The sequence below is a fragment of the Pelecanus crispus genome, chromosome 2, assembly GCF_030463565.1.
Source record: "Pelecanus crispus isolate bPelCri1 chromosome 2, bPelCri1.pri, whole genome shotgun sequence".
Taxonomy (NCBI): domain Eukaryota; kingdom Metazoa; phylum Chordata; class Aves; order Pelecaniformes; family Pelecanidae; genus Pelecanus; species Pelecanus crispus.
In genome coordinates this window covers 40,538,281-40,552,209 of record NC_134644.1, presented here as the reverse complement: position 1 = coordinate 40,552,209, position 13,929 = coordinate 40,538,281, and the positions used below count along the sequence as shown (strand labels likewise).

Sequence of the window (13,929 nt, the reverse complement as noted above, 5' to 3'; positions counted from 1 at the left end):
CATCCCACACCCTTCTACTATGCAGCTAATGGATGTGTAGCAAGTGTCTGCTAGCAAGGTGCTGTGGTGTATTACACATGGAAATTTAGGAGCAGCTCAATACTAGAGGAGCATAGTCCAACTTCTGCTGCTGAAACACTTGTTGTGAAATTTCTCTTTGGCTTCCAATAAGTGTTTTTAATGGATCAATAATGTTACATTATTAGCAGAAATTGCTTTTTGGAAAAAGTCTGAAAAGGAAAAAGGCAAATAATTCACAAATTTAGAGCTTAGATTTAGTCTCCTTGTCGGCTGTGTTACTGCAAACATAAACCATTTGCAGCCCGCTTTTACCAGGTCACTCTCAGGCAGCCCATATATTCAATTTCTCTCATTTCATTTTCCCTCTTTTCCCCTAAGGTGCAAGTCCTGCCTTTGCCACTTCCTCTTGCTCCCTTCAGTGCCCTAGGAGAAAGCTCTGGCTTTGGCAGTGGTGGGGACTGGTAACCAGCCCTGGCGGGGGGTGCACATTGCCACCCTCGTGGGCTCTCCCCTCTATTTTTTGTAAGGAGCTGGGTTTGAATGCACTGCCCTTTTTTCCCCCACAAACAGTAGGTTATACTTTCAAAGCAACTTCTGTTTTTTACTTTCCATCCTCTTTGCCATCTGTTGGTAGATCTTAGTACGCAGCCTGTTAGGATTTGCCGATAAAGGTTTTATTAAGATTTATTTAATGGGATTTTCAATCTTCCACTCTTTAATCCGCATTAGGAAAAAATATTAAATAGTGACAATCCATAGCTGCCTTGTAACTAAAATCACATTCACTTAACCCAGGAAAGGACGATTTCTAAAGAAGTTCTTTCTGTCTCACAGGAGCTTAGTAGTTGTCTTGTTTATTATCTTGCTGTGGTTAAAATTGCCACAGTAGGGGGGGAGAAGAAAAGAAAAATTGTTAATGCAGTTGTTTGTGTGGCTTGCCCTAGATATTATCGTTATAATTTTTTAATCTTTTTTCTTCCTCTAATGAGCAGAAGCAACTGTGAAAGGAGAAAATGCTGAAAACAAACAGTACAACTATAAATAAAATGAATTCTTTTCATGTGATGCGAGTCAAGGGAAAAACCTAGCTCAATATGCTCTGGCTTCTTGACACTCAAGGTGTGATCAGAGATTACTTATCATCCACAGGAGAGTGGGAAGCAAGTTAATTAAAATTTTCCACCCTTTCACTGAATGAAATGTCTCCCAGTTTGAAACACATTATTTGAACGCTTCTTTTTCAGTAGAGCTCTGGCATGTACTTTCTACTTCTGCTGGTGTTCAAATCCAATATTTGCTTGCTAGAAAGAGCATTGCAATTTCATCTTATGGAACTGTATGTTTGAAGTTTTATTTCCATTGTCTCAAATAATAGAAGATAAAATAATTTTAATTATTGTATTAAATATAAAATGAATACAAGATGACTCTTTTCCTCTGCACCCGTCCCCCAGTGTATTGTTTGTTTAGAAGCTTTTTTGCTTTGGAAAGCATTTAATACGACACCAATTAAAGGTCTGTATAACCGTGACTCCTGCTGGCACAAAAACTCCAGTCGTGGAATAGGATTACAACCGATGATTCAGGAGGGGGGAGGGAGAAGTAATTTCTTGTGGTCTTAAAGCTTCAATTATCTGTATTTGCAAGTAAGGAGCTTGAAGCCCATATGAATTATACCTGTTTATTCAGGAGTGACTCCTTTCTCTTGTCTATCATCTTCAAATGCAGCCAATTATTAGGAGTAGTTTATTCCCCCCAGGACCCGGGGAAGAGGTGCGGTGTCTGACTCCAGCGAAGCTTCGTGCAGAGCCAGAGAGAGCTTGTTAAAGAGCATGTGGAGCTCGGAGGAGGTGTGCACCTCTGCATAATGTACACGCTTCCTTCCTCCTAACAGCCTAACACGCAGATTGTGGTGTCAGGTACCAGCACGTATGAAAAATAAGAGGTCACCTTCTTGTAACAGTTGCACAGCACCCTTTCAACAGAGTTTTCTACATTTCCAGATTTTTTCTTTAATTTTTCTTTTAAGCTTAGTTGACTTTAATCTTAAACTTAAGTTCTGATAACTTTACACTTTTGAACATGCTTTACCTGCTCTTTTCCCTTCTGCCCATTGGGATTGTGAAATACAACATCATCTGCTGCAGATGATGCTTAATCCTGACAAGTCAGACAGGTCTAAAGCCAGCCGTGTCTCGCCACTCAGACCCTGCAGGGACCGTGGGCTGTGGCAGGAGTGACGGCGCATCTCTGAAACAATTTGGCTTCTGCAGCAGCCAAATGAGCTCTGCGTGGTATTGATGTCCTTCCTCATTGCCATAATCTCCCTCTGATTTTTGACGTTTGTTGCATATCCTGATGCAAGGAGAAGGTTCTCCTTGCTAATCGCCAACCTTAGGCAATGAATTCAAAATAGAAATCCTCTTTACAACATAAGATGTTGCTTGGGGCACAAACAAGGTCTGCTGTGCCAGTCTTTCCTGACCTGCTAGTTTTCCACCCTCTAAATGAGTGAGCTCCTTCTGGTTTTTCCTCTACAAACACTGTTTGATGGAGGGAATGTTTTGGTCAGATCCTTTTATGTGTTTTTCCTGGTGCCTCATGGCGGGCTTGTGATGGTGGATCCTCTGATCTTATTCTTAATGCTCATGTTGCATATTTTCAACTTTATTTTTGGAAGGCGTTGTTGACCAATCTCATAAATCTCAGTGATTAATGTGTTTTCCTGAGGCATTAGCTCTTAAAGGCATCTAGATATGTCATAATTTTTGCATTACCCTTGGATGCTCTATTGTAAAAACCGGAAGGAGGGTGGAAATATCCATCTTATGGAGGGAAATGGGAGTCTGTGGAGACTCTGAATCTACCACGATCACAGCTGCAGGGTAAGTCCTGATCGCTTCAGAGGACATGAGTCAAAGGCCATGTGGTGTTGCTCCCCTCTTGCAGGGCATCTCTTTTCCTCTCCTGGAGTCAGCAGTTCTGGTCTGTACATGGTGATGTTGTAAAGTAGCAGTATCTCTGTAAGTCCGTGAAAGCCTCTGTTACCGAAATCAGAAGTAACAGTAGTAGTGTGTTCTCTTGCATGCACTTTCTGGAGTAGAGTTTTTAAACATTCTCCTTCTTAAGCAGGAGTGATACCAGCTTCTTCAGCTATTTGCATTTGTAGTCATTTGTAGTCATGATCAGGTTTTTAATAGGTATAGTCAGGCAGTCATTCAGTTATGAAAATATCAAGTGACCTAAATTACATTAGTTAGAAGAAAGGAATAGCTGAGACTGGATTTCACTAAAATACCTTGAAATAACTACAGCAGGATTTGGATTAGTTCTGATCAAATTACTATTTTATTAGTGCGGAATAAATGGATTTTTTTGGAGCTGCAAAACTGCTGTGCCTTACCCAGTGTTGAGAATGAGCAGTTAAAACTCCTTGCGTACACATGAAACCAGTGTAAGTGCCTGAGCTTTTTGGCAAATATAATTTTTATCCCAAAGGGATATAGCTATATTTGTAGAGACTAGTAGTTACCATTTGCTGGCTTTGTGTTTATTAAAATTAAAAACTAGTAAATATGCTGTAGCATCTATTTGTTAAATTACTGAAAGTCTTGGCAAGTAGACACCTCACTGGAGCAATCTTGGTTGAAATCACCAGTGGTTCTTTCTGTGCGAATTACAGGGTGTGTCATCTAGTAGAAAAAGAATTAGCAAGGCTCTGCTGGGTAGATCTGCAGCTGGAGCCAGAGTTCTGCACTGAAAAGCAACATTTTTTGGTCTCGCCCGCAGATTTCCTGATTCAAAGTAACAAGGAAGCAGTGTGTATTTGTGGGTGATAAAATGAATAGACCTGTACTTGTTTGGCTCTTTTGCTTTTGATTCATCACGGTAGAGTAACCCGACTAATTTCAGTGCAGATCTTCAGGATTTATTCTAGTGTAGACAAGAGCAGAATCCAAGCAAAACAAGGGTGTCACTTTTTAACCACTTGAATATCTTTTTGCTTAGGAGTAGATAATTGATGAAAGACGATGAATTTGTCCTGTTCAGATCTGCAATCATCTAAAGCTGGATGAGTGACTCAGGCAGTGTAAAACCAAGATCACAGATGTTTACCATTCTAAACAAACTCATTCAACAGTTTGAGATGTACGGGTGATCGGTCCTGTGTCTCATGTTTTCGAACGTTTTCCTTCCTACCTAGCTGAACATACAAAATGACCCACGTCAGTACAAAAACCCTTTCTCCCTCCCAGAAAATCCCCACACGTGTTTTTCTTGGGGTTTTTTTTTGTGTCAAACTGAATGTCGCACTCCAAGTGATGATGCTAACCGTTGATTTTTCTTTCCTAGGGAGTTGAAGTGCAGACAGATTACGTTCCACTGCTGAATTCCCTTGCTGTGTACGGCTGGCAGCTGACGTGCGTGCTTCCGACTCCGATTGTGAAGATAAACGGGTAGGGAGGGGATGGGCACTGTCTTTCAGCCAGGGAAGTCGCTGTACAAGCACCACAGTCTGTACAAGCAGTTCTCCGTGCAGTTAGCATGGATTTCCTTCCATGCCCTTGCAAACCATGCCGCAGCTGTTCTCTGGGTTTTTGGAGCACCACAAGCCACGTGGGGCAGGAAGCGCGTGTCTGGCGGGCAAAATACTGCAAGGTGGCAGCGTGGTCTCTGCATGAATTTTCTGGGTATTGTCTCTGCCTCTCTGTAAACTCCTTGATTGTAAAATTCCTGCTCTGGATCTCACCGTAACTCCTCTTAGAGCAAAGACAAAACCTGTGATAACATTTGGAGCGAGATGCTGCCTATGTGAAGAAAAGTAATTTTATTCTTAATTGATATTTGTCTAATGCTGCTGGTATGCACAGTCTAGCTGAGCAGCACCGTGTGAGATCGGTGTACTCTAGTAACCTTGTTCACATATATAATCATTCTGCGGTCTACTTTGCTATTATTAAAATTCTGAGTTTTTAAATATAAATGCAAGGCATTTAAAACCACTCTTCATAGCTGTGGTGAAAAATAGTCATCCCACTTGTTAATCAGGAATATGGCACATTCTGGATTTTCACTGGTCAGGAATATATTTATATATACACCAATATAATCAGTCATGATTTTTTATCTTAAAAGAGTAAAAATACCGCCAGTTCTTTATGAGATCTAGCTGAAGACTACTCCTACACATAAAAGCCTAAAAAGTAAAGGCCATCTGTGCTGGGGGAAAAATGGTATTTAAGTTTTTCATGTATGTTTAAATATAGGAATGAATGGAAAATCATGATTATGATTTGTTAAGCCCTATCTCTTAAAGGTAAGTATGGTTTTCTTTCTCTTCTAGCTTTCTGTATCCCATTTATAACTTCAGTAACACAGGTCAGGTTGACGGTGCAGAAGGGCACCCACCCAGTCTAACCACTGGTGGCATTTGGTTGTGCCTCCTGCCGTGCTGCAGACCTGTAGGGAGCACCCAGCCCCATTCCGGATCGGGGTCCCAGCAGGGAGAGAGGGAGCGCTCCGGTGTTGCTGAGACGCTGCTACACACAGGCACCGGAGCGCTTGGGTTTCTTGCTTTTTGTTCCAAACAGTTTATTCTGTGTTTACACACTAATGCTAAAACATTCCGCAAAAGTGTGTCACAGGCTGACAGGCTCTATCAGGCTGAACAGTTGCTCTTTCTTCCCCCCAAAATACCAGGCTGCTCAAAGACGCCGGGGACAGGCAATGTTTAGGTCATTCTTCATTTTGTTCTTCTTTGGCCTGCAGAAATAAATGACTGAGATGGATGTTTGCTTTGAATGATGCTGGAAGTGAATTTAATTCATTCTCAGGAGTATGCATTTGTTTCTTTTCAGGGAGGGGAATTTATCTACAAAGCAAATTGTATTTCTTCAGAGACCTTCTTTGCCCCAGAAAGCGAAGAAGAAAGAATCTAAGGTAAATAACCTTGAGTTCCTGGTTTCTTTGTTTTTTGTTGGCGGTATTTTAATATTGTAATTGATTTCCCATAGAAGTAAAAATGGCCTATTCAGCGTTTCTGTGCTACAGTAGCAAGACACAAGGAATTGAACTGTTCAAATGAAAGAAACAAAAAATGCTCAAATGTTGTGAAAGCTCTTATATTTCATTCTCTGTTGAACTCAAGGCAGCAGAAGAGACACAGATATCTTTTAACAGCTTGGCCATAAACCTCCATACATGACCTAAAATTCTCTGCCCATATTCACTGCCTGCAAGGTGGAACCAACACTATTTTCTCTCGCCCATTGCCTGTCTTTTCTATTTAAATGGCTTGCTCTTTCTTGCTATGTGTTTTGATAGACCCTAGCATAATGTAGGCCTGATCTTGGCTGGTGTTTCTATTTACTCTGTGAATGTTAATGAATTCTGCTAGAATTTAACCAAAAAAAGCCTCCTGAATCCAGCTGAATTATCTGAGAATGTAGCTGGCAGCTAGTGATGTACGTACGTGGATACACATATGTATTCCCATTTCTATTTTTAAATGTGTACCTGTGGGAATCCCTGCCCAAACCTGTCACGCCGTACAGCTGAGAGGGAAATACAAGGACTGGAAACTGGGAAAGTGCTGACCTTCCTATAGTACTTGAATTTGCCTTGCCCTTTCATTATGCAGAGGGATCAGAAAAGCCAGGTGAAGTATGGAAAGGATCTCTGAAACCACATGATGAAGAGGTTGCTAATTAATAGAGTCTTGTTTTTAGTCTAGCTCTGTGCACTTACATGAGTGCTGGCTAGCCACGTCACCTGAAGGAGTGGTGCGCTTGGGGCCCTGCAGAAACTGAGCTAGAGCAGGAGATCGACAGAGCTGAGCACTAGGAGCACTTTACCCAACATTTTGGATAACTACAGAGAGTTTTCATTTATAAACCCCTTATTGGTTCAGAGCCAGGTTCTGTGAAAGTCATCTTTTAGCTACAGTGGAGACCAGAAGAGTGTTTGAACTGACTGAAGTAGGAGATAACCGCTGGGAGCACGACTGTGATTTAGGATTTACCCTCTCTCATTAGCAAAGCCGGAGCCCAGAGTACTCTGTGAACGTGTTACAAAACCCATCTTTCTTGTTTTTTCTCTTTGTTTTCAGGTGATTAAAGGGATCTTGGGAGGAGGGTTGGAGTGCCTGTATTTGGTCATTCTTTTCCTACCACTGTCTGTGGTTTTAATGGAAAGGGTGGGAACCTGTAAGCAATTGTATGACTTCAAATAGAGAAATTAGTGTGATACTGATTTCTTGTATTATAATAACAAATGCATACCATCCAGATGACTCAAAACTTTGTTTACATTTTTATTTGGGGATATAAAAACTTACTTGACAATGTCTGGTTGACAAAGCAAAGGATTTACTCGTTGGCAGTATTAAATATACAGACATATTTGAGGGCAAAAATTACTACAGCACATTTTCATACCAAAGGTCAAGGAAAAATGGGGTACATTGATCATAATTATATGAAAAAATGTAAGACAGTTCCCGAGCAGTGATCGCTGCTCCCCAGCCAACCCCCCCCAGTTTATATACTAGGCATGACGTCACATGGTATGGAATAGCCCTTTGGTCAGTTTGGATCAACTATTCTGGCTGTGCCCCCTCCCAGTTTCTTGTGCACCTGGCAGAGCATGAGAAACTGAAAAGTCCTTGACTAGCATAAGCAGTACTGAGCAACAACTAAAACATCAGTGTGTTATCAACATTCTTCTCATGCTAAATCCAAAACACAGCACTATGCCTGCTACTAGGAAGAAAATTAACTCTATCCCAGCCGAAACCAGGACACCAGTTCAATGTCTGTAGGTGGTTGTTGTCACTTCAAAGATGCCAAACCCAGCATCTGATTAAGTTGCTGAATATTCTGCACATACAATGTCATAGGCTCTCTGGGTTTTTTTAACTTGTGATACGGCATGTCTACAATGTTTATAGATAACCCCTTGGAGGAGGGAGATAGGCTGGTAAGATTAAAAGGACATTGCAGTGTTGGAAGCTGATCCTATCTATGTACACCAACCAACTGCTCTTCAGTTTAGCCAGAGGAGCAGAAAAGGAAACATGCAAGGAGTGGTACAACTTATTTTTCTCTTCAGTATGATAGAAGTACTCTTATTAGTACAATATTCAGTCAGTGATGAGGTAATCCTGTTCATTCACTTTATACAAAAGCAATGCTTACTTCAGTGGAAACTGGCTGTATGCATTTTTGCGAAATACAGTATAAATACCTGACTAAGTATACAGACATATGCACGTAACGCACAGAGTCTCCTACAGTTTGATCTTTATCACATTTAGGGCCCTGATCTTACCTTCCGTCAAGGAGAGCTTTGAGTTAAAGGGGGTCTGTGGGTGCCCAGCACTTCTGCAAATCAAAGAGGAAAATATTCAGGTGTTTCTGAATTTTACACAGTTCAGCTCTAGAACTGAGATGTTCTCTTTCCTCTTTCTCTAAATTGTAATGATATTTAAGTGAAAAATAACTTCCTCAAAGTAAAACCAAGAAGAATGTTGTGAAAGCCAGTTTCTTTTTTTTTTTTTCTTTTTCTTTTTACATTAATTTCTGGCTAGCAGAAGGAAAGAACATTGCTCCATCTTTGTAATCTTATACACCTAATAGGTTTTGAATGGCTTTTTGATTAAGCAATAAATAGCTAGATCAAAAATTTATGAACATGAGTCCTTCTTTTGACCAACTTCAGCACAGACCTGGTTGCACTGGAAAAAATGGCTTTTGGACCACAGCTGAATTTGCTGAACGTCCTGATGAGGTTATTTATGCCATCCAAACATTGCCTCCTAACCCATCGCTGAGTTTCCATCCACCTGGATACTGCTGACGAAATGGTTGTGCGCATTCACATGTGGTTAGCAAACCTGTGTAGGATGGCTCGTGGCTTGGAACATGGTCTGGCTTTCCTTGGGAAGGTCCATTTATTTTTTGACAAATGAAGCAGATATATTAGTGGCATATTTGTCAGCCTTTATATATGTTACACCTGTCGAGTCAGTATTTCAAGGTACTGCTAGTTGCCGTTTTTTTTTTTAATAGTAGTTAAAACAGTTCTTCTGAAATGGCAGCTGTGGCCAGTCTTGTGGCGAGTGCTGCAAGAGGTAGCTTCATGCTTTCTCATCAAAAAACATTCACACAAAAATGGTTCCGAATATTTTACGGTTTGGGTGTCGTCTTGGGTGCCGTGTTAGTTCTGCTGCTAACCTGGTGAAAAACATTGGAATAACGCCATAGGATTGCTTCCTCCGTCTGCACTTGTGCAGCTTTGCATATTCTTGCTTTGCACGCGGTGCAGGTTGTCTGCCAGGATGCTGTAGGCCTACACAGCGTGTGGAGAGGAACCTGCTAGGCATGTGAAACAGCAGAAGCAGAACGCATCACAGTCTCTTTTCTTTGTGTAACAGATATGTATGTGTAGGCACAAATGATCTTAAGCTGTCTGATCTAGTCACGCAGGTTTTTTTAATCTTAGGTCTTTTTGGTCAAACTAGTCTTTGAATTCAAACTAAGTAATAAAAACACTTCTACTCAGGAAAGTAAATGTCCATGTGAGATTGTCTCTAATGGTCTTTAACATTTGGATCTCTTATTTGTAGTTTCACTGGAGGTTCTCCAAAGAAGACATGCACAGCAAACAACTGAAGAAATCCACAAAGGCTAAATTAAGTACTAGGGAGAAGCAAATGGCAGAGGAGAAGGATGAATTTGAAGTCACAGCGAACACAAGAAACTTAGAAGCACAAATCTCAACAGCAGCCAAGCCTGATCCAGAACAGCAGCTGGATGATGTCATAGACTTGGGAGATGAGGTAGCTGGGATCAGCGACAGAGGTACCCATCACGACGGGGCGTCAGAAGAAACATGTCCTGCCAGTTACGATACTGATGACAATGACGCGCAGGTCTGCCTGAGCCAGAGTACGGCTGGCTGCTGCGCGTATCAGGTAACCGAGGGGGGAGACTGTGCTCCGGTATCGGACGGCTGCAGTGGCAGCGATGGGGCAGGGCTGGGCGTGGACTGCTCCTGTGAATGAGACCTACGCTTCGAGTCCTGTGAGTTGCTGATACTTTGCCAAGACGAAGGAGCGGATTTTGCTAATAACCATCGCTAACTCCATTGCTCAATTCAGCATTTCTTTGGCATTGTACTTACTTTGCTTCTTGGCACACCGATATCTTGATATTTTAAGTAACTACAGGGCCCAGGCTTTTTAACCCACAGACATTAATTGCAAAATTCCATCCACTTCACAGCGTGGGAAATGCCCGACGCTATCTCCTAGAGCTACACTTTAGATTAAAAAGTAGGGACAGAAAATGTACCCGGGTTTTTCTGTGACCAACCTTAGCAACTAGGTTTGTTTCTAGGTCAGGGCAAACGTTCCACTTGGTCAGATTTTACTCTGTAATACTTTCTTGTCCACGTATCTTTGCTGGAGAAGTTATTGTGCCATATGTTATTTTGTCATTAAGCTTGTAGTGTCATGAAAATGGTATTTGGGCTTAAACAGGCTGAAATTGGAAAGCTTAGATAAGATGGCTATTACCTGTATTTATCACAAATAGCATACTTATGAGGATACTCCCTTCTGAATTTTATTAACTTTTGCAGATCTTCAAGCAATAAGCAAATCGTGTGCCTACTTTAGGCACACTGGGTAAACAAACACCATGGTAAATTTGTGTGAGGCAGGTGATTCCAATATAAAATGCGATTTCCTATTCACTCACATTTATATTCTCTTTGCCAGTCAACAGTTCCTCAATAGTTGTGGGGGTTTCAGAAGATAGAAAAACGGGGCAAAAAAAAAGCAGGTAAAATGTGTGTCTTTCAGTGGCTATCTTCACTGAAATTGGAATTAGATGTTACCTCCTGACCCTTCCAGGTGATTCTGTACCACTTCCTCACTGTTATAAAATATGTTGGGTGAAAGAAGTGTAATTGTACACAAATAGCAGGGGTTGGTGGCCAACAAATGTCACTAAATGACCTTACAAAATGCAAATACCTTAATAGAGGGGGGTTTTTAATACAAGTAACCATATTTTGGGGCTGATACCTAATGGAATTCTGTAAAATTACCAACATTTTTATGTTTGGAGAGACATTAAAATATTTACAGGTGAATGTACATGTGTAATATAGTTTCTGTGCCAATGTTCTCCAAGTACTTCAGTGTTCTTAAAAATGGAGGAAGTAGTTGTTTCTCTCTTCTTAACCACCTTCATCCTTATTTAGAAGTGGTCAGGTCATCTGGTAACAAGGTGAGAAATACATTCTGAATTCCCCTGATTTAGAAAAAGGAAGAGCTCCGTAAGTGATTTGCTGTTTTTTTTCCCTTGACTGATTTGTGCCTGATAATTTCCCTTAGTCTTCAAATCAAAATGCTGTACAAAGAACTGTGTTCTGTATCAAACGTGCACCTGGAGTGGTTCAAAAGCATCTTCTATGCCTAAAAATTATACAGTTGGCAGAACACTGCAGAGAAGGGAAAAATCATACCACTTTGAATATTCATCTAACTGGGACAACGGTACTCAAGTTTAAACCATTCCGTTTCACACACACAAAGCACGGTGGTATTTTTTTCCTTGATTAAAGAGGTTTTCTGTTTTGAATTCAGTGGTTTAACCACAGGACTATAAGTAACTTCAGTTTCTGGTGGTATTTTTCAATTATTTCATTCTGTTTCTTGAAATTAGACTGAAGTTCCAATAGCCTGAAAAATCTATTATTTCAATTGTTTTTCTTAAATACAAGCTTTCTGCTCTGTACAGTTTTAAGTACCTGTTTGCAAATTTTATTAGCATAAGATGCTTCTACTGATGGTTTCTATTTCAAGGAGTAGCTTAGCATTAATCTTGTTTAAAAATATACTGTATTTAAGGAACATTTGCTAGTAGAAAGTGTTGCAGTAGAGAGAACTCTCCAAATACTTCTGAATAGAAAGTGTTTAGTGGATTGCAATTTGACCTTGTTTAACTGGATCCCAACTGCTTACAAAACTAAAGAAAAACAAAGGTCATGAGGAGATTTCTTATTTGTGGTACTTGCACAACGGCCAATAATTTGTCACCAAAAGGAAGAACTCGGGGTCTCTTAAGTGGTGATGAAGGGGAAGCTCCTTACTACTGAACTAGCACTACTTACTAGTGCTAGAGAACTGCTGCTTGGTGTTCCATCACCAGTCTGACAGAGCATGTAAGAGTCTATGAGGAAGTTGCACTTCTTTAAGTCAAAGCTTGATTTAAAACTTTGTTCCTGTAAATGCCGGAGTGACGTAGGGTTGGAAAGATTTGAAGAGAACATTCATGTTGTTTTCAGTTTAAAAAGGGCAAACGGTTTGGGTTTTGTAGTGACTTGTGACTTTGAATTACTCTGAGTTAGTTCAGCTGTCTGGAGTTGCACGCGTGCTTTCGCCGTGCCGTGGTCTCAAGTAAACTGAGAGCTTAAATCACCTCGTAGACTTAAATCACCTCGTAGATGGATGATACAGATGGGATCAGGCTTGGAGTACAGCAGCAAAGCTCCCCAGCTGTTACGTGCATTGTGTAGCTCAGCTGCATTTGCCATTTTGGGCTTGAAAAAGCAAGACCACCAGGGTGGCCAAGGAAATCAAAGCAAGCAGTTGTCACTTTATTTGAAGCCTGAATGGGGAAGAGAAAGGGCTAGACCAGAGCTTAACTCCCGTATCTGAAAACCTGACCAATGCGGGGAAATACGCCAACAGCGGAGAGACTCTGTGTGTGGGAAGCTGCAATGGGAGTTTGTCTGCAGAGGTGCAGCCTCTGTCTCTCCCCCGGAGAAGCCAGAGCCACTCTGAGCCCCCAGCTCCATAGCAGGGTTTGTCACCCCCAGCAGAAGGTGGAGAGAGAAGCCAGGCCTCTTCCTTTCCCACGGAGAGCTGCCATTTTAAGCCCAGCCTATCTTTTTTCCTGAACCAGAGGGAATCTCCCACTACGGACACAAGCTAATCTTACTATGCCTCTCTTGTAAGGACAGGAGACGCCAGTGAGTACTGCCTGTGCGCCTAGGGAAGGAGCCGATGGTTTGTGCTACCACGTCTTACCGATGCGGGCTGGTGGCAGTGAAGCTCTACAGCACACGCAAGTGGTGCTTTGGTGTATTTTAATGTGGACGTGTCCCTGTTAGACCAACAAAACTCAGGCGCGCACATCAGTCCCAAGAGTCTCCTCTCCTGGAGGGAGGAGCACGCGGGCTGCTCTGTCGAGAGGAGGAGTTACGCATGCTGGTGTTTAGAGCGGGGGTCATCTGAACGAGACACCAGTTGTTACATGGGATGAGTTCAAAGGAGAAAATCCAGCTCGGACAAGCAAGGAAATGTCAAAGGCTGAATGAAGATGGCCAAGAGGAGCGGCTGAATTAAATGAAGGATGGAAAAGGGGTTTTACATTGAAACCAACATCAGGGGGCAGGGGTAGAGGGGTAGAACTAAGATGGGTAGGAAGTCCAAACTGTTGAAGCATCAAAATGAAAATAGTTTACATGATGTAGCATTTAGGAGGGGTTAAATGCACGAACGATTTGACTGGTACTTCATCTTGCATAATTTCTTTGATTATTGGATCCCGTGCACTTGAAAACAGTGTAATTGAAATGGCTCAGAGTAGTTTTAACATGTGTGGAAATGAAGTACAAAACAATATACCTTCTTTTTTTTTTCCTCCTAATTTGGCTCCTCTATCAGCCTCAGTTTCTGAGGTAAGCAGAGGAAGGGCTCTGCATTTGGATACCCTGCTTTTTCTTTGTAGTTGCCGTGACTCTGTACGTTTGCCTCAGGGAGCCAATTACAGGGCAGAAATAAAGCACGATCAGCTTTTCATGCAGGAATTTCATCCTCACGGAACCGAAGAGTAC

General features: G+C 41.5%; 1 protein-coding gene across 1 annotated transcript in view; it reads left to right on the top strand.

The window, feature by feature from the left end:
- The window catches only part of RFTN1 (raftlin, lipid raft linker 1), a 103,345-nt gene extending 93,261 nt beyond the window's left edge, over positions 1 to 10,084 (top strand). The window contains exons 8-10 of the mRNA XM_075706037.1: positions 4,375 to 4,478; positions 5,880 to 5,961; positions 9,647 to 10,084. Coding sequence (XP_075562152.1) covers positions 4,375 to 4,478; positions 5,880 to 5,961; positions 9,647 to 10,084 — 624 coding nt within the window. The remainder of the gene's footprint in view (positions 1 to 4,374; positions 4,479 to 5,879; positions 5,962 to 9,646) is intronic.
- The last annotated feature ends 3,845 nt before the right edge of the window (positions 10,085 to 13,929 follow it).